This window comes from Stenella coeruleoalba (assembly GCF_951394435.1).
Source record: "Stenella coeruleoalba genome assembly, chromosome: 7".
NCBI lineage: Eukaryota > Metazoa > Chordata > Mammalia > Artiodactyla > Delphinidae > Stenella > Stenella coeruleoalba.
Window position 1 is genome coordinate 97,352,958 of NC_137153.1, and position 18,764 is coordinate 97,371,721.

At 46.1% G+C, this 18,764-nt stretch overlaps 1 protein-coding gene and 1 long non-coding RNA gene across 3 annotated transcripts in view; one reads left to right on the forward strand and one right to left on the reverse strand.

Moving 5' to 3' along the window:
- LOC307189434 overlaps positions 1-18,764 on the forward strand; it is a 118,303-nt gene that overhangs the window by 89,097 nt on the left and 10,442 nt on the right. The window lies entirely within an intron of this gene.
- KLF4 (KLF transcription factor 4) lies at positions 12,880-17,874 on the reverse strand. 2 transcript variants are annotated; one of them, XM_079926774.1, is made up of 5 exons: positions 17,235-17,874; positions 17,002-17,122; positions 15,361-16,351; positions 15,106-15,270; positions 12,880-14,092 (listed from the first exon to the last, which is right to left on the reverse strand). In XM_079926774.1, exons 1-5 carry the CDS (start codon positions 17,237-17,239, stop codon positions 13,917-13,919), a joined length of 1,458 nt encoding a protein of 485 aa, XP_079782900.1. In that variant the 5' UTR covers positions 17,240-17,874; the 3' UTR covers positions 12,880-13,916. The 2 variants fall into 2 exon arrangements, with proteins under 2 accessions (XP_079782900.1, XP_079782899.1); XM_079926773.1 differs by having other exon boundaries at positions 15,106-16,351.

Here is an 18,764-nt window from a genome sequence, read left to right on the forward strand (position 1 = left end):
TCGATCGGGGTCCACAAGGACAGCCCCTGGCGCCCTGACGTACGCGCACTCACTCACACCTCCACTTGCGCACGGAAAGTTTGCGGGGACCGCGTCTTCCGGGGTGGACTCGGGCGGTCCCGGCACGGGCCCGCCGGCGATCTGGGGATTTAGACCCGACTGGCTCCGACCGGGCAGAGAAAGAGGAAAACCGGACCGAGAGCGGCGGGAGGATACCCGGCGCATTTGAATGTCGGGCTGCTGCTTCCCCACCCCGCCCACGCTGTCACTTTCCTCTCCTTCTGCCCTGCGGATTCCACACCCCACCCAGTCCGCTCACCGAATTCTGACTTTGAACCCAAACGTGGTCGGGCGTGTTTGGGGCCAGGCCCCAGCCAGCAGGCGCTCTGGCCCTCGCCAAAGCAGCTGCAAGAGGGCATCGCTGTCCCTGGGGAGGGGACCCCGCCTCGGTCCGAGGCGGGGTCACGCTTTCCAGTTATTTCCAGGCGAGGTAAGAGGCATCCACCGACCGCGACCCTTCTCCGCGGTCACCTGCGGTACAGGCATTTAAGGTGGGCAGTTTAACGAGGTGATAACAAAGCGAAAATGGCCTGGTAGCCTCCTGAGTTTGAAGCCCCAATTGAGGCAGGCTTTCTTTAGAAAGGGAATGTTATGAATAGGTTACTCTCAAGGAATTCTATTACCAGTAATAAACCCTGAATGTTAATTGATCATTTTGCCGATTAAAAATCTTGCAGACCCCTCCAAGGTCTAAGACGAGGAGAAAAAGAATGTATCCGAGATTTACAACTGGGAGGGAAATATCATATTACTTTGCATTAGGTTATACATTAACATACTTGTTGAATTGAATTTTCCGCTTTCACTTTTTAATATCTTTCCAATTCCCAACTAGTCTCTGGAAATTTAAAAAGGGGCGGTGGGAGCATTGGTGATGTGTATGCCACAGATGGAGATGGAAAAGCTGCCCGGAACATGTTGACATTTAAAAAAAAATTAACATCCCCCCACACTTTAAAACTATGATATTAGGAACAGAGTCATGATGGCAAAAGTTACTTGTCGAACATCTGTTCCTTCCAATGGGAGGATTTCTTTCCTGCCAAGAATTTATGAATTTTATATAGGAGCTGGATTCTGTTTGGGGAAGAGGAAGGAAGCGAGCCAGAGCAGCCCCCTCCTCTGCCTGGAATGCAGGGATACTGTGCTCCTGACTTGTAGATGGTTCTTGAAGCTGCAGATGGGGTAAAAGTCCCCTTTCAGAAGGACGCGGCTGAGAATGAAAAAAAATCACAAACCACTCCCACCCGCGGTTTAAAGTGAGTAGAACAATACAAAGGAAGGTCAAGGCCATGGGACTTGAAGACAAGACTCCCATTCACAGGCCTAATCCTTTTTAGAGGAGAAAGGAGAGACTTTATTTGGGGGATAAAACCTGCCCAACTCATATCAGCTCATTTCAAATGTTGCTTTCATTTTCACACGGGCCAGATAGGTGGTCTCGCATTCATCCCAAACACTTCGATCGATCCCTTCATCTGCAGTCAATTGTCTTTTGCTGCTGCTCAATTGAGCCTGGCGACTGGAAGGGTTTTCTTTCTAAAACCACCAGAGGGATGCTCTGAAAAGTCATCTGGGTGAATAGGACACTAAATGGATTAGCAGTTGAAACATTAATGAATCTCATTTGACTCAAGGCGAGTTCACCTAAGTGGATTTCCAATGGTCTCCTCTTCTGCAAGAACTTTCTGCTCTTGAGAAAGTGTATGTCCAGCATGGAGGAGATCATTTTGCATTTTCAAGTAAACCATTTTAGGTTCTTACCCTTTACTTGGAATGTGCTTTTTTTTTTTCTTTTTTACTCATAGGATTTTGGAAGAAACATAAAAAAAAAAAATCAAATCCATTTAAGTATCAAGAATCTAAATTGTTTCTGTTTGACAGCAAGAGGGAGAAAAAAATAACCATCAACATTAAGGGTTTACAAACGTAAAATAGATAGCTAGTGGGAAGCAGCCGCATAGCACAGGGAGATCAGCTCGGTTGCTTTGTGACCACCTAGAGGGGTGGGATAGGGAGGGTGGGAAGGAGGGAGGGAGACAAAAGAGGGAAGAGATATGGGGACATATATATATGTATAACTGATTCACTTTGTTATAAAGCAGAAACTAACACACCATTGTAAAGCAATTATACTCCAATAAAGATGTTTCAAGAAAACAAAAAACAACAAAAATAATCTTATATTTGTTGGAGAAATATTTGCCAAATAATAAAAGGTGCATATGTTAGTTTCAGAGCTACCATTGTGACCTGGTGGAATTAAAAAATGAGGAGAAAAAACAAACAAACAACAACCAAAAAAAAAATTAAGATTTTAGTACATTTGTTCGAGTCAACAAATATTAAGCACTTACTGCATGCCAGGCAGTTTGTTAGGCATTGTTACCCCTCCTTCTATAGGGGAGCTAGACAATAAATGTATCTGGTATATGTTACATCTCAGGTAATGCTAAGTGCCCTGAGGAAAAATCAAGCACGTTAAAAGATAATACCAGGGACAGCATGGGAGGGCTCTTTTAGTATGGTCAGGGAAGGCTGCCCCAAGGAACTGACGTTTGAGCAGTCCTTCCATAACTGTCCCAATGCAAATATACCCCCAAACACATAAACGTAGATATATTTTTACCAAGTTGGATCGTACTATGTAGGTGTCTCCCCCTCCAGTTAACTTCTCCTGAACATTCTTCTGCATATAAAGAGTATATGGCTCGAGAGCTTGGGACTGGGTAGAATCGGTTTGATTCCAGCTTCACCATTCACTGGTTTTGTGATTCCTGGCATGTTCCCTAAGCTCTCTTTGCCTCAGATCCTCATCCCTAAAATGTGGAGAATAATAATGGCTGCCTCACAGGGTTATTGAGGGGACTAAATGAGAAAAATACATGTCAAATGCTGAGTATAGGGACAGCATGTAGTAAATCTTAATAAAGGTTGGCCCTTATTTATTACTGTTTACCAGATAATTTTAATGGAGCATGGTAGTCCATTCTAAGGAGAACTAGGGCTTACTTAACCAATGCCGTACTGCTGGACAGAAAGATTTGTATGTAAACTAACTCAGATGATATGAATTAGCTAAAGAAGAAAAATAAAACAGGAAAAAAACAAAACCCAAATGTAGGAAATGTGCCAAATCAACACATTTTTTTAGTTGAGACTCTTTTTCTTTCTGCCACCCTGGATGCTGAATCATACACATTAAAAATCTGTCCATTTACCATCTACACTTAAGGTTTGGGGACCTCTTGGGAATTCCCTGGAGGTCCAATGGTTAGGACTCCGTGCTTCCACTGCAGGGGGCACGGGTTCCATCTGTGGTCGGGGAACTAGGATCCCACATGCCGCACAGCCAAAAAAAAAAAAAAAGGTTTGGGGACCTCTGGGTCTTGCTTAGCAAGTCAGTCTGTGGCCTGATACAGGCTGAGAAGGATCTGGAAAAGTCTTAGGCTGGAATGAGGTTCTGCAGCGGCATAACTGCGGGAGACTTGGGGGCCTCAAATTCTTCATGAGTGCAAAGGAAACTTCAGGTGAAATGTTTCTTGGAACTCCTTCTGGCTCTGTTATTCATTTGTTCCTTGAGTACTAACCAGCTCCCAGACTGTGCTCCCATGCTCTGAAGAGACTTCCCTGCTTCCAAGATCTGAAATGGTCCTCTGAGTCACTTGTCCATTCCCTGAGGCACAGACCCAGATCTGTTTTAGGTTGAGGTCCCGTTTAGGGGAAAGGGGATTATCTTCAGATACTGGGAACATTAGGAGAATGTTGGCAGAGCGTTTTGGAAGATGGCAGAGAGGGAGTGTTTCCCATGGGAGGTGGCTGAGAATGTGGGCTCAAAGTACAACACTCCAGCATGCCACTCCTTTTGGCCGACTTCCTCTTGGGCATTCTCCATTCAAGGGGGCCTCAGAGTGTATAGTCTTCGGCAAAAGATACTCTGTTAGGCTGACCTCTAGTTGGCCCAACTATCAAAAGGGCTGCTAGTTCTTTATTCTAATAGAATGAATACATGTGTGAAGTACTTTGGAATCAGTGAATGAAATACCCAGGAAGGAAAGCATGGCTTATTTACTTTTGATGATTTTATAGAGGCTGTGGTGGTGCTATAATGCAGAAATGGACTACCTTTTCTTGAGTCATTATCCAAACTGGAGCACAGAAGAATGTGGTGTATTTTTAATGGAATGACAGATAAGATTACTTGTTTCTATTAGAAAGAAGGGTAGATTAGGTCAGTCTTGTCCTTATAGCTTCCTGTGCGCCAAATTAACCCCTGTTTAGTTTAAAAAACAAACACATTCCAAGGAGGTGAGGAACAGAAAAAACCCCAAATAAAGTTAACTTGAGTTTACCTGGGAGGTGACATGATGTGGCGGAAAGAGCCTGAGCTTAGGAATCGGGTAGATCTGGCTTCCCATCACAGCTGTGTGACCTTGGGTAAGTCACTTGCCTCCTCTGGGCCTCAGTCTTCTCCACCACAAAGTGGGCGTAATCACAAATCCCCAAACATCTAGCAAAGTCCTTGACATGCCATAGGTGCTCCATGAATGTGAATGCTTTCCTTCTACCTCCAGCTTGCTCAACTAGCAACTCCGAGTTCCCAGGACCTTCCTCCAAACATGCAAGAAATGTTTTCTTGTGGTCAATGGCAAAGACAAAGGATGAAGAGTTAAAAAGAAAACAAACAAATAAACCATACTTCTTAAACTCACAATCTAAGAAATTGTTCCTCCTCACGCAATTTCTTTTTTTATATGTACAAACTTATTTACTTATTAATTTATTTATTTTTGGCTGCATTGGGTCTTTGTTGCTGTGATCGGGCTTTGTCTAGTTGGGGCTACTCTTTGTTGCTGTGAAAGAGCTTCTCATTGCAGTGGCTTCTCTTGTTGCAGAGCACAGGCTCTAGGCATGCAGGCTTCAGTAGTTCTGGCACACGGGCATAGTTGCCCCGCAGCATGTGGGATCTTCCCGGATCAAGGCTCGAACCCGTGTCCCCTGCATTGGCAGGTGGATTCTTAACCACTGTACCACCAGGGAAGTCCCTCCTCATGCAATTTCTATTCCAAGTTTTATGTGTCCAATCTGGGAACACTGTCAAAGCAAATATTAAAATTGTTTACCAAAGGACAGGTAGTTAAATATCATGTACAGCTGAGAATTTTGTTATTGCAAACCTAAAATAATTCTTCTCAAACCTTTCCTTATAAAGGAAGACATTGGATGGATGTATTCGCATATGTCCTGAGGTGGTCAGAGGATTTTTTTCTTTCAGTTCATTTTGTAGGTCCACTGTCTGGTCAGACCTCTGTAGTGATTTTTTTTTTTTTTAAGCAAAGTGCCATGCATTCTAACTAAGGAAATAATAAATGAAAATGTTTGTTTACCTATGAGTTATTTGTCAGTTGCTAGATAGATTACTGGCTCACTATTGCTGGAGCCCAGGTAGACTCCACCATTCACAGAGAAAACCAATCTACCTGACTTCCTTAATCAGTGCAAACATTTGGCTGTGCAGTTGTATCAGTTTTTTCACAGGCAGTATTGATTGTATATCAGAACAAGAAAATGAAAATAAAAAAAACTCTAAACCTAGAAGAGGGCATGTGCTTCCAAATGCAAATTGAGATCCAAACATTAAACAAGAGGGATCTCAATCCTTTTACAAAGGCACAAATTGCAAATCAGACTCCCGTGCCAGAGTGGCTTCACCTAACAAAGTCTTTAATGCAAAGCATCTCTTAGGATCCCAAAGCCTCCCCTTTTTCTACAAGCTTCGGCACCTGGCACCAAAGTAGCCTATGAAGTCAGTTATGCTGCCTAGCCATAAAGTTAATTGCGCTTCAAGCAAAATCAGGTTGTTCCCCCGGTCTAGATATGCAATCTCCAATCTATAGAAACCCAAGTTACCTGGGTTTGCAGGTTAAGCTCCATTTTACTCGAATCACTCATTTCAACAGAAGTTTGTGATACCTTGTCAAATAAGGCTAAATCCTTCACGCCGAACCTGAATAACGCGTTTTAACGTGCTTTGACATGCGCCTGATAAACAAGTTGGAGGTATCTGAAATAATAAGCAATTAAGAAAACCGAAGGGAAAGAAATGGCTCATGTGGTTGTAGTCAATGTGGTTGAGTCTCTCAAAGAACTCTCCGATCACTTTTGCAAGAGAGGTAAACAAGTTTTACTGAGTTAGCATGCTGATTTCCATTTAACTTACACTTTATACCCTTAGCAGAGCAATTGCATTAGGAAAAAAATATCTGTAGAGAGGCACATTTATATATTCTTATTCGTTTTCGGTTCCATCACTCTTTGCACTGTTGCTGTTAAGGTAGGTGTTGAACAGATTATATATGTTTGAATGAAGTTGCATGGAAATAGCAGAACAAATCGAGAATTATATTTTTACATTTTTTCCCATGTGTTCCCTAGAGGGGCACCGTGGTAAGTGAATAATCCTTGTTTCAGCTGGTAACACAATACTATAATAGAAGCACAATAGAGATCAATGAAACACTTTTTTGGACATTGGAGCACAACATCACATTGAATTTAGAACTTTCCTTTTAAAACCATCCTTTTGCATGTGTCTTAAAAAAAATCTGTATTAGCCTCTAATGTTCCCTTGGGTTCTCAGGATAGAGCCATCAGCCGGTTGGCTTGTTAAGCGAGACCTAGGCCCTGGCTGGTATTCAGATCCCCACCTGATGTGACCTTGGGCAAGTCCAGTCTTTTATCCCGGCCTCAGTTTTCTCCTTGAGTTAAAAGGTCTTGAAGACCCTTTCCTGCTCAGACAGCCTGTGTAATTTTATAGCTTTCAGTGCCTGCCGTCTGTTGCTCATTCCTCTGTGAGGCGGTAACCGCCTCAAAGGCAGGGGCATTTGTCAATTCCGTGCACTGTTTTCTAGAGTCAGTTTTCTAGAACAGTTTAGACATGTTCAGAAGTCAGAAAATTACTCTCATCCAAGCAGCAAGGAGAGTCTCAAGCTTGAAGAGCAGCAAACTTGAAGAAGAATAGGTGACCCTTCCTCATTCGGGCAGACTAGCCCACCCAGGATCCTAGAACGCAAAGTGCCTTCAAAGCTTTTACAGTGTGTTTTTTTCAAAAAAAAAAAAAAAAAAAACCTTCATAGTTTGTCATGTTCACAATACACTTATATTTTTGCCCTTGAAAGGAGGCACAATGGGTTTTCCAAAGGGAAGAATAAGATATTTTCTTTTCCCAAATTCTGGCTTCCTGAAGGCCATGCCCAGTTGTCCCCTAACTGCTTCCAGTGGGTCACCTGACACCCATCTGCCTCCCCTAATACACATCAACCCCCGCCCATATGAACAAAATTCTTTCCAGAATCAACGCCGAAAATCACCTGACAAGGAGGAGTCCTCTAAGAAGAAATGCCAGGATTTGGGCTAAATAGTCAATAAATGATTAGTTGTATTCAATTAAATCCAGTAACTGTGGGTATTCAAGGGCAAAGAAGGGAAGCTCCCAGTACCCTTCAGGAGCTCGTGTCTGTTGGGGGAGCCAAACCCATAAAGTCTTTTTTTTTTAAATTCTTATTGAAATATAGTTGATTTACAATGTTTTGTTAGTTTCAGGTATACAGCAAAGTGATTCAGTTATATATATACACATTATATATATATGTTTGTATGTGTGATATATATACATGTATATATATTCTTTTTTAGATCCTTTTCCATTATAGGTTATTACAAGATATAGATATAGCTCCCTGTGCTATAGAGTGGGTCCTTGTTGCTTATCTACTTTATATATAATGGTGTGCATAAAATCTTGTAGTCTATATGGATATGATTTTTAAAATTTTATTTATTTATTTTTGGCTGCCTTGGGTCTTTGTTGCTGCACGTGGGCTTTCTCCAGTTGCGGTGAGCGGGGGCTACTGTTCCTTGCAGTATGCGGGCTTCTCATTGCAGTGGCTTCTCTTGCTGCGGAGCACGGGCTCTAGGCGCGCGGGCTTCAGTAGTTGTGGCGCACGGGCTTAGTTGCTCCGCGGCATGTGGGATCTTCCCGGACCAGGTGCTGGAACCCATGTCCCCTGCATTGGCAGGCGGATTCTTAACCACTGCACCACGAGGGAAGTCCAGGATATGATTTTAACGAAAAATCTAGATTGAGGGGGTGGGAGGGCTTATTAAGAACTCGCTATGAAGGATATATAAGTGCTTGTCAGGGGAATATGGATCTTTCCAGAAGCAGCAGAGACCAACACCTGCCAGCAAAGGCTCAAAGGCTGAAGCAGGCATAGTGCGTTGGGGGGTCCAGAGTAGTTTTGCATGGCTGGTACACTTAAGGTGTGATTGGGTACTTAAGGAGATGATACTGGACAGACAGCTGGGGGCCACAATTTAACTCTTTATCCAGTACACCCTAGGGACCTTGGGAAGGTAATGAGTAAGGGAGGGGCTTGACCAGATCTGTTTGACCAGGAGAACTGTGTGCTGGGACAGAAACAGGTGCTTTTCTTCCACCTCAAACTAAGAGTATAGATCATATTCATGGCATAGTGACCAGCTCAGAAAACTTCTGCAGGAAACGTCCCCATCTTGTCTACCTTGACAAAGGAAATAGCACCTTAATTGGGAGACAGAAAATCTGGGGCTTTTAACTCCTAAACAGGTTTACTGGAAGAACCTGGATGTTAGTAAATCCTTCTGAATTGGGGTGTATCCATTTGCCTGTAGCCCTACTTGCCCAGCAGACTGAGGACAAAAGCATTAGAAGAGAAATGCTTTGAGTATGTCAGCAAGAATGGGAAAAAAAAAACAAAACACTAATCTGTGAGGGGAACCTCGGTTTCCTCGTCCATAAAATGGGGATGAGAGAGGGAAATCCCACCCCTACCTTTTGTTGTGAGGCTTAATTGAGGTAATGGAGTGTGTAAATGCTTCATAGACCTCACAGAGTTGTGCAGAAGTAAGGGGTGACTATACACCAGCAAAAAGTGACCCGATCAGCAAAGAGGTATTCTTGTCTTTACTGAAAAAATCCTTCCATGCATCATGTCTAAGAGACTCTGCTTATGGTTTGCACCAATTCACATATCTCCTTGGCTTTCAGCAAGTGTATCTAAGAGTTCCTTCAATTTCCCTGTAAAGTTATTTATCCATTTTAGCTTTTAAGAGGGTGTGCAGGGTAAAGTGCCTGAGTGCATTGGCTTTATTTCATGATGATCTGACCACCATTCAGTAATGTGTTATTTAGTGCCAGTTAGTACAGATACAGATATTATAGGTGAGATAGGTGTTGTAACCCCACTCAACCTCCTGGCCTCAGATACCTTGGACTGGATGTGGTTGACTGTTTGCCCTAATTGATTTTAGATAATTGTCAAATCTCCACCTGCAGCTTCATCTATCCGTCTATTTATCTATCTCTCCATAAAGAGCTACTTCTCATTTCTTATTCTGTTTAGATGATAACATGTAACATAGACATGAAAAGAAACACAAAAGGATAGCAAATGGCCCTCATACTCTGAGATATCATTATAATTATTGTGTTGTATCAATGAAAATTGTTCTAGGAGGTATACTCAGATGTCAAAGGGATTCTGGAAGTGTGAATTTATTTCCTGTCGTTGCTATTAAATTAGATTTATATTTATTTCCTCCTTTTCCTTTAAGAACAAGTGGCACAGGACATTTGGGAAGATGGGTTGCAACATGCTGACTCATTTAGGGTGTTGAGAAGACTGAAGCAATTCGAAAAAGTGATATTACAGCACTGGCGTCGTGGAAGACAATTAAAAAGATAGGCTCCCTACGTTCATATTTCCAGAGAAGCAATTTGACTGAGATTCCTACCCCATGCACTTCCTCCCCCTCAACTAAGTCAGCTGGCTATGGTAGCCTAGAGACCAGCCTGAAAGATTTTCTGTGTTTATGCTAACATTTTAGCAGTTGGTTTCCTTTGTGTTTAGACTGTGACCAGGGCATTGAACCCCTAGGTACTTCAGAAGGATTTAAGAATTTGTTAGTTTTTTAGGAGATGGTGAGAAATTTACTCAAAATTTCCTTTTTTGTTTAAGGTAAAGTCTTCCAAAGGGTGTCTTGTTCTCAACTTTCATTTTAGTTTCACTTAATGTGAAAAAAAAAAAAAAACTTTATACAGCGTTCTGATTGCAACTGTATTCTCTGCATTTTCACAGGTAGAACATTCCGTGCTATATTCCACAGCGTTCATTATGTAGAGAGTTCCTGGTGGTTTTGTATGAGGTATTATTGACTGAGTACTCTGCATGTGAACGGCGAATGATAGTTTCATAAACGACCTTTAGGAAGTACATAGCTTCAGCTTATCGCTATAAAAACATGTCACTGTACAATAGCGTGTAAAAGGTGCTAAGAAAAGACGAGGAAATAAAATACGTAAAAGGTTAATATATAGTAACAAATAAAATGACAAAATAATAAATACACAAAAAAAGGTTTGTGTAGGTCTAGGATGGTGTCTATGCGTTTTATAAGAGAGGGAGAAGGGTGAAGGTGGGGAGAAAGAGAGAGAATAAGGACTACAAATTCTTATTGTGCTGAACGGAGCTTCAGAAGCCAGAACGTATCATAGAACAGGTGGCTACCTAAGCTGCTAAGTTTAGATATCCCCATAGATCAAAGTACAGCGGGTACCACCACGGGCTTGTTTTAGTATTTTCCCTGCAGACTTGCTTCCATAGCATAAGGACTGACTTACCTGGACTTTCTTATATGTAAAGAAATTATATGTAAAAGTCGTGAATCTCCAAATATGAAATAACATTGCTTATTTCTAAAAACGAACAGTTTTTGAAAGGAAGAGGATTCATCCCCACCAATCCTACTTGAGATGGTGAAGGTTCCTGTTTTGTTCTAACAAACCCAAACAAGACGGTAGGAGTCAAACAGGTTCTCAGGTTGAAAGAATATTTTGCTGGAAAAGGCATTTTGTTGGAAAAGAGAGAGACTGAAAGTCTGTTGATGTGTAGGAAATGCTATTGTTAATCCTGTGTGTGTGTGTGCACAAGTTAAAATCTAGGACATATAAAATTAAATGTCATGAGAAAAATGTAATAAGCAGGCATCTCAATTATTAGGTGGTCTTTATTATACAGTATAAACGGCTCTGTAATGCAGTAATAACAGTACACCTAGGAGCTCAGAACTGATAGGTACTAAAGTAAATAGTTTAGCTATTTGTGCATCTTGAATAGTTTTGTCCTGTTACATTTTTGGAAAATCTTCCTCATTTTAGATACTGAAGCTTTCTTATTCAGGTTAGAAAAAGTTAATGCAAGTGATGTTTCCCTATGACATCAGAAAAATTTGAATACATTTAAAATGTCTTGATATTTTATGAATGACGTTTCTTCTACCTGAGATGATAGGCACTTAGTGAATATGAAAATGGTAGAACTTTTTGATAAACACTTTCCATACACAAACTATGTGCCAGAAACCTCTATATAAGAGAAAGGTGGATTCCAAGAGCAGGAACCACAAGTTAATACAAAAATAATGTATTAGAATGTAGGCTTTTTGTTTAAATAGCTTTAATTGCGCTTTTTAAAATAAATAGCTTTTCATTGCGCCAGTACTCTTTTTAAAACGTTTCTCCATTTAAAATAGACACTTACTTGAGAATATTTGGAAACTAGAAAATTTAATCTGAGAAAACCAGTATTAATATTTTGGTGTTTCCTTCCAGTCTTTTCTCTTAATTTTCGATTGCTTCTCTCTCTCCTTCAATGCACACACACATTTGAACTTATACAATTGGAATCATACTGTTTATAGTCTTATATCCTGCTTTTTCCACTTAACATACCATGAGCATTTTTCATGTCATTAAATATGCTTTGAATATGCTCTTGGCCACATAAAATTCCATCCTATTGATGCACCTGTTTTCTTTTAAGCTAAGACACATGCCATGTTTTCCAGTCGTGCTGGACTCTTAAAAGCCAAGGAAAATACTTTCTGTTGATCCACCATGAGCCTCTTACGAATTTCTGTTTTTCATTCCATTTATAAAATGTACCCACAGTGCAAACACACCTCTGAACACTAGCTATAATGGATAGGTAATAAGCAGTCTAAAGAAAATGTCAGTCAGCTTCTGTCTGCTTGACAATGTTAATTAGTCACCCACATTACCATTACAAATATAGTGTCAACAAGTGTCACAAATGCTTTTTCCATTTTGTGACAGCCACAAATGAACTTCAGATTCTCGGGTATCCACCGCAAAGTTTTAAGCCTTAATAATTTGAGAAATATGCTACCAACTTACAAAAACAGCATTTAAGATCTACTTGAATTTACGTTACACTTGGTTTTGTGACTGAGTCATTTTTGCCTCTTTAGTTTCAGTCAGCTGAAACAATGGGGCTGGCTTATCTTCAGAGGACTGACGAAGTTTTAAAAATCTGTCAGAAACTTTGGTTCTGCCCTCTTTGGGGGCTATAACTAAAAGTAACGTATCTGTTACACAAAGCATAAGTGAATCCTTTAATCCTCAGGAGGGCACTGTGGAACCATGTTCTTTGGGGTTTTCCACTGTGGGGAGGTTCTTTTGTTACATAAATTGTTCTGAGTGCAAGGGCAGGCCTGGAAAGAGAGATTTTTATATTTTCATTTAATTTTAAAGAAAAACCATAAAGATCTTTTAAAATGTGAATGGGTATAACTACTCTTATATTAAACTGAGCAAACTGAAGAATTATTGAGCTCTTTCTACCTGGAAGTTCATAGGTAGGGAAACTGCTTTCATGCACTTTTTAAAGTACATTTGAAAGAGGAACCTGAACCAGGTAAGGTTTAGTCTTTAAAAAGTCGTCTTTTAATCTGTCGAGATAAAGTTGGCTTTTTGGTGTGCTTTTCACATGCCTACCCAGTGGGTTTAAACTGCAATTTCTGTTATGTGCTTTTCAAGGGGAAGAACAAAAACCAAAAACAGTGTTCAGATAAAATATTATAGGTTTATTTAAAACTTAATTCTCACCTTGAGTATGCAAAATACAAACTCCACAAAATGTTCATTTTTTTACTTTGTAGTTTACAAATATACAAAATAGAAGTTTGCTTAAATTTATATTACATATTTATTAAGGCAAGGAACTATATAGAAAAAAACATTTGTTCTGCTTAAGGCATACTTGGGAATAAACCATTGTACAAATTATTGCACATCTGAAACCACAGTGCATAACAGACTGTCTGCATAAAAAGGTTAAAGTAAACCAGGTGTATTTACCTGACTTAGGTCATAAATGTAGATCGGAAGACAAAAATAGATTTTCCTTGTCAAAGTATGCAGCAGTTTGAGAACTTTGGCCTCATTTGGTACCTTTAGAACCAAGACTCACCAAGCACCATCGTTTAGGCTATTAAAACACATTTTCTGTACCTGAATTTCTTCCTCTTCTTCTAAGATCGTAATAATGGCTTTTAGAAGGCAAAGAGAATACAAGGTGATCTTTATGCTTATATTGCATCGAAACAATTCAAGGGATTCTGGTCTTCCCCTCCCCCCCGACTCACGGATCTAATTTATACCCTGATATCCACAACTTCCAGTCACCCCCTTGGCGTTTTGTAAGTCCAGGAATATATATTCAAGTTGGATTTAGAATTGGAATGATAGAAGATCCAGTCACAGACCCCATCTGTTCTTTGTCATTTGGTTGCCTCATGTCTCCTGATTATCCATTCACAAGTTGACTTGTTGGGAACTTGACCATGATTGTAGTGCTTTCCAGCTGGGTTCTTCCCCTCACCGGGAAGACAGTGTGAAAGGTAAAAAATACTGAATGCTCGTCTGGCAGTGTGGGTCATATCCACTGTTTGGGGATTTAAAAGTGCCTCTTCATGTGTAAGGCGAGGTGGTCCGACCTCGAAAATGCCCGGTCGCACTTCTGGCACTGGAAGGGGCGGTGCCCGGTGTGTTTGCGGTAGTGCCTGGTGAGTTCATCTGAGCGGGCGAACTTCCACCCACAGCCGTCCCAGTCACAGTGGTAAGGTTTCTCACCTGGAAAAGGAAAATAAAGCCACTGGAAGCGATTGTGAAAGAATTAAGAACTGGCCGTAGAGGCCAGACATTCAACCAACTCCCCAAGCACCCCATTCCGAAAGGATCCAGGGTCTTTATACCTCTTAAGCCCAGATTAAATTTTAGATCGTAAAGCAGGAATATAGGAATTTTTTGCTCTTTTTTTTTTTTTTTTTAGGGGAAGTTAGATAGCTTATCACAGAGAAGAAAGACCACTTAAACCTATACTTCTGTTGGACTAACGTTTTCATTCTTTTGAGCTAAGATATCGCTGTGGAGGAAGTGAATTTAGAAACTGTGGCTGCTAGTGCCTCTTCCTGGTCCAAATCAGTAATATCCTATCCCACTAGAACTGGTTCTAGAAAGTGACAGGAGGCTACTTTTCCTGTACCAACATTATTCATGACTGCTGTGCCTTAGTGACCTTATATACCTACTTACATCCACAAACAAATTCTCTGCGGTGACAATCTTAAACCAGAATCTCCGCAAGCCTAACCATTAAGTCCTTGGGATTTAAATAAAACCTAATTGTTAAGACTAGAAAGGGGGAGGGGTGAGACTGGGAAAGGAAAAAAAGCAATAAAAATAGCCTAGAAAACAAAAAACTGATTTAAGAAAATACCATGCTTTTGCGCTGCAAAGTATAATTTCTTTTCTTTTTCTTTTTTCTTTCTTTTTTTTTTGCCAAGTATAATTTCTTGATTACAAGGGCAATGGTTTGCTCAAGCTAGAAGAGGCCCACATGCAGCCTGGAATCTCCCTGCCTTTCAAAGGCCTAACAAAACTGCATTTTCATGCACTGATACCATCCGCCCAGCAAAAGGCTCCTGAGCAATAGTAGGCGCCGGTTTGCTTTCTCTCCTGTGATCCAGGAGATGGAGGAGATAGACTGCGCCCCACATCCCAAGGGAGGCCCCGAGGAGTGTCCGTAGTCAGCCGGTGAGGCTGGACACCAGCCCCCCTCCTTTCCGCGGCTTCTGGCCTCCTACCTGTGTGGGTTCGCAGGTGTGCCTTGAGATGAGAACTCTTCGTGTAAGTTTTGCCGCAGCCTGCGTAATCACATGTGTGAGTGGCCGTCCTTTTCCGAGGCCACGACCTTCTCCCCCTCTTTGGCTTGGGCTCCTCCGGCATGCAGGAACCGGGTGGCATGAGCTCTAGGGGTGAAGAAGGTGGGGTCAGCGTCATCCTGTGTGCCCCGCCGGGGCGGGGCTCCCCAGCCCCAACTATGAATCCCTGGGACTGACCTTGGTAATGGAGCGGTGGGACCTGCGGCTGCAGCTGGTCGGGCAGGAAGGGAGGGTAGTTGGGCCCCGGGTGGGGATGGAAGCCCGGTGGTAGCGGCAGGGCAGGATGACAGTCCCTGCTGCTCAGCAGTTCCTCGGCACCCAGGGTCGGGGTAGTCCTGCTGGGGAGCTGCCGCCCCAAGGGAAAGTCGTGCGCAGGAGGCCGGTGGCCATTGCTGAGAGGGGGTCCAGTGCCTAAGTGGGCATCTAGGGACCGACCGACGGTACACGAAGAGACAGCCTCTTGCTTGATCTTGGGGCACATGCGCGGCGGCCCGCCGCTGTAGGGCGCCACCACCACCGGGTGGCTGCCGTCCGGGCTGCCTTTGCTAACACTGATGACCGACGGGCTGCCGTACTCGCTGCCAGGGGCACTCAGCGACGCCTTCAACACAAACTTGCCCATCAGCCCGCCACCTGGCGGCTGCGGCTGCTGTGGTGGAATGTACACTGGGTCCAATTCGGGCCGCAGGAGCTCGGCCACGAAGCCGCCGGAGGGGCTCACGTCGTTGATGTCCGCCAGGTTGAAGGGCGCTGTCGGAGGGGGTGCAGACTCCCGGCCGTAGAGGAGGCCGCCGCCCGTGCTGCCCGGCGCCACGCCCGGGTCGCCCCCGGCCCGGATTGGATAGCTGAAACTGCAGGTGGAGGGCGCACTGGCAGGACCGCTGCTCGACGGGGAGGACGAGGATGAGGCTGATGCCGACGAGGACACGGTGGCGGCCACTGACTCCTGATGGGACAGCGAGTTGGAGAGGATAAAGTCCAGGTCCAGGAGATCATTGAACTCCTCCGTCTCCCTCCGGGGTAAGAGAGCCGGGTTGCTGCTGCCGCAAGCCGCGCCGACTCCGCCACTCTCCAGGTCGGTGGCCACGGTCGCCGCCGCCAGGTCGTAGGGGCGGCCGGGAAGCACCGGGGGAAGTCGCTTCATGTGGGAGAGCTCCTCCCGCCAGCGCTGCGGGAACAGGACGCGAGAGAGACCGTCAGTGCTGTCCCTAACTGCCATCCAATGTAGTGGTGGGCCCGCCGCGCCTACACCGCCTAGACACGGGGACCGGGCAGGCAGGAAGCGCCCGGGGACTACGGGTGCCAGCGCTGCAGTCATGGCCCACACCCGGGTCCGAGAAGAGGCGGTGCGTCGATATGGAGGATGTTATGTTGTGTCTGCCCGATTGCGTGTTAGCCAGCGCCGCGGCTCGCCAGCCTGGGTCCCTCCCCCGCCAGATCCTGGGGACGCTCCCGCCGCCCCGGAATTGGGACACCGAGGCTCTCTCGGTGCGCCCTCGCCAAGGGGACGCCTACGCGCCAAGCTCACTCTGGCCCAGCCAGCGTCTGGGTACACAGACACCTCCCGCCCTGCCGCTTGCACGCTCCGGGATATGTGCGGACCCGGTGTGCACCCCCGGCGGCTCCACAGCGTCCGGACCACACGCATGTACAGCTGAAACAAGGGCGCGGAAGCCATCCCGGGAAGGCTGCGGAGCCCGTGCGGTGGCCACTCCTCCCCGTCGTCCGGTGGTTCTCGGTGACCCCAGGGCTCCGCCCGTCCCCACCCCAGCCACAGAAGTCCACCGGAGGATCCCAAAGGCCCGGAGCAACACTCACGTTATTCGGGGCACCTGCTGGACGCAGTGTCTTCTCCCTTCCCGCCGGGCCGGACGCGAACGTGGAGAAGGACGGGAGCAGTGCGTCGCTGACAGCCATGTCAGACTCGCCAGGTGGCTGCCTGCGGGCCGGGTGGGGAGTACACAGGGGCAGGAGTCAGGGGCCACTCTCGACTGCCACTCTGGCGCGTCCCACCGGCCCTCACCCCTCCCTGCGCCCCGCGCCGCACCTACCTCATTAATGTTGGGCCCCAGAAGATCCTCGGGAGTCCGAAGCAGTGGGGTACCCGAACCCCAAAGTCAAAGAAGAGGGAAAAAAAGGAACTTAGAAACGAAGCCAAAACCAAAAACCCCAAACTGCCCGAGATCCTTCTTCTTTGGATTAAATATAAAAGGGAGATGTCTTTTTAAAAAGTTCCTTTGTATACAAAAGTTCTTAGAAAAGTTGTAAACTCATAAAGATAGACAATCAGCAAGGCGAATAAAAGTAGGTCCGGTGGCCGGGTTGCGCTCTCTTCGACTCAGCAGCGTCCGCCACCGCTGTCGCGGTCGCCGCGGCTATCGCCGTGGGCGCTGGGGCTGTGGCCGGAGTGGCTGGCGGGCGGCGCCGCCAGGTGAGACTGGCCGCGGTGGCGCGGATCTGCGGACTGGGCGGCGGCGCGGGGCGCGGAGTCCGGGGGGCTGCGCGGGGCGCTCGCGGCCATGGGCGCTGGCCGCGGGCGGGTGGCTGGGTGGGGGGCCGGAGGGGCGGGGAGGGGCACTTGGCGGCTCCCGGTGCCGCCGCCGCCGCCCGCCACCGCCTCTGCTCCCCGCGCGCCCGCAGCCGCGCTCGTTCTCTCGGGCCGGGGAACTGCCGGCGCCCGCCGGCGCGCTCCTTACTTATAACTTCTTGGCTCCCGCCCTCCCCCCCGCCTCCTACCCGCTGTGTGCTGGGGCCCGCCGCCAGGCCCCGCCCCCTGCCTTTCTTCTCTCCTCCCTCCCGCAGCCCCCCGCGCGTTGCCGTGGCAGCTAAATAAACAAACTCGGCGCACGTGGGGGCGGGGAGGAGGGAGGGGCGCGGGCGGGGCCCAGCGGTCTGTGACGCCAGCCCGGCAGCTGGCGGGCAGGAGCCGCGCTGACGCCGGCGGCGGTGGCGGCAGCGGGCCTGGCGTGGGGCTCTGGGTACGGGGCGCGGGTCCGGTCGCCGCGAGACCAGGACGGTCGGTGTCGCCATGGGCGTCTCCTTGGGTTCGAAGTTCACGGTCGAGAAGGCCGGTAGGGGCGAAGGGGGACGGTAACGCGCCCCCCACCCCAGTCCCGGGACGCGCTTGTCGAGCTGTCTGCGCTCTAGAGAAGAGCGCGATTATCCGCGTGACTCCTTTAGCCCGGGTCCCTCTTATACGCACTCAGGACCGCGGCTCTAGGGCCCGAGCTCCAGTGCGGGCGTTTGGCCTTGCCTTGCACGGTTCTTCGCGGGCTCTTCTGCCGGATGGGGGTGGGGGAACAGAGAAGAGGCGGGTGCCCAGCGCTGCGTGGCTGGGACCGGGAGCCTGAGAAGGCCGGAGGAGGGGGTGTTCCCCGCCTGGAAAGGGCGGAAAGAGGCCGGAATTGGAAATGGAGCTACAGTTTTGATATTTGAAGGAGCGAGCGAGGGAGTGAAAGGGCTCTAGAGTCACTTTGTGAGGTGGGGGAGAGGAGAAGGGCGTGAGGCGTGGGGACACCTTTCAAGCTGGAATCTCAAAGCACTTTGCAAGGCACGCAACTCTCCTTTCCATTTTATGGATG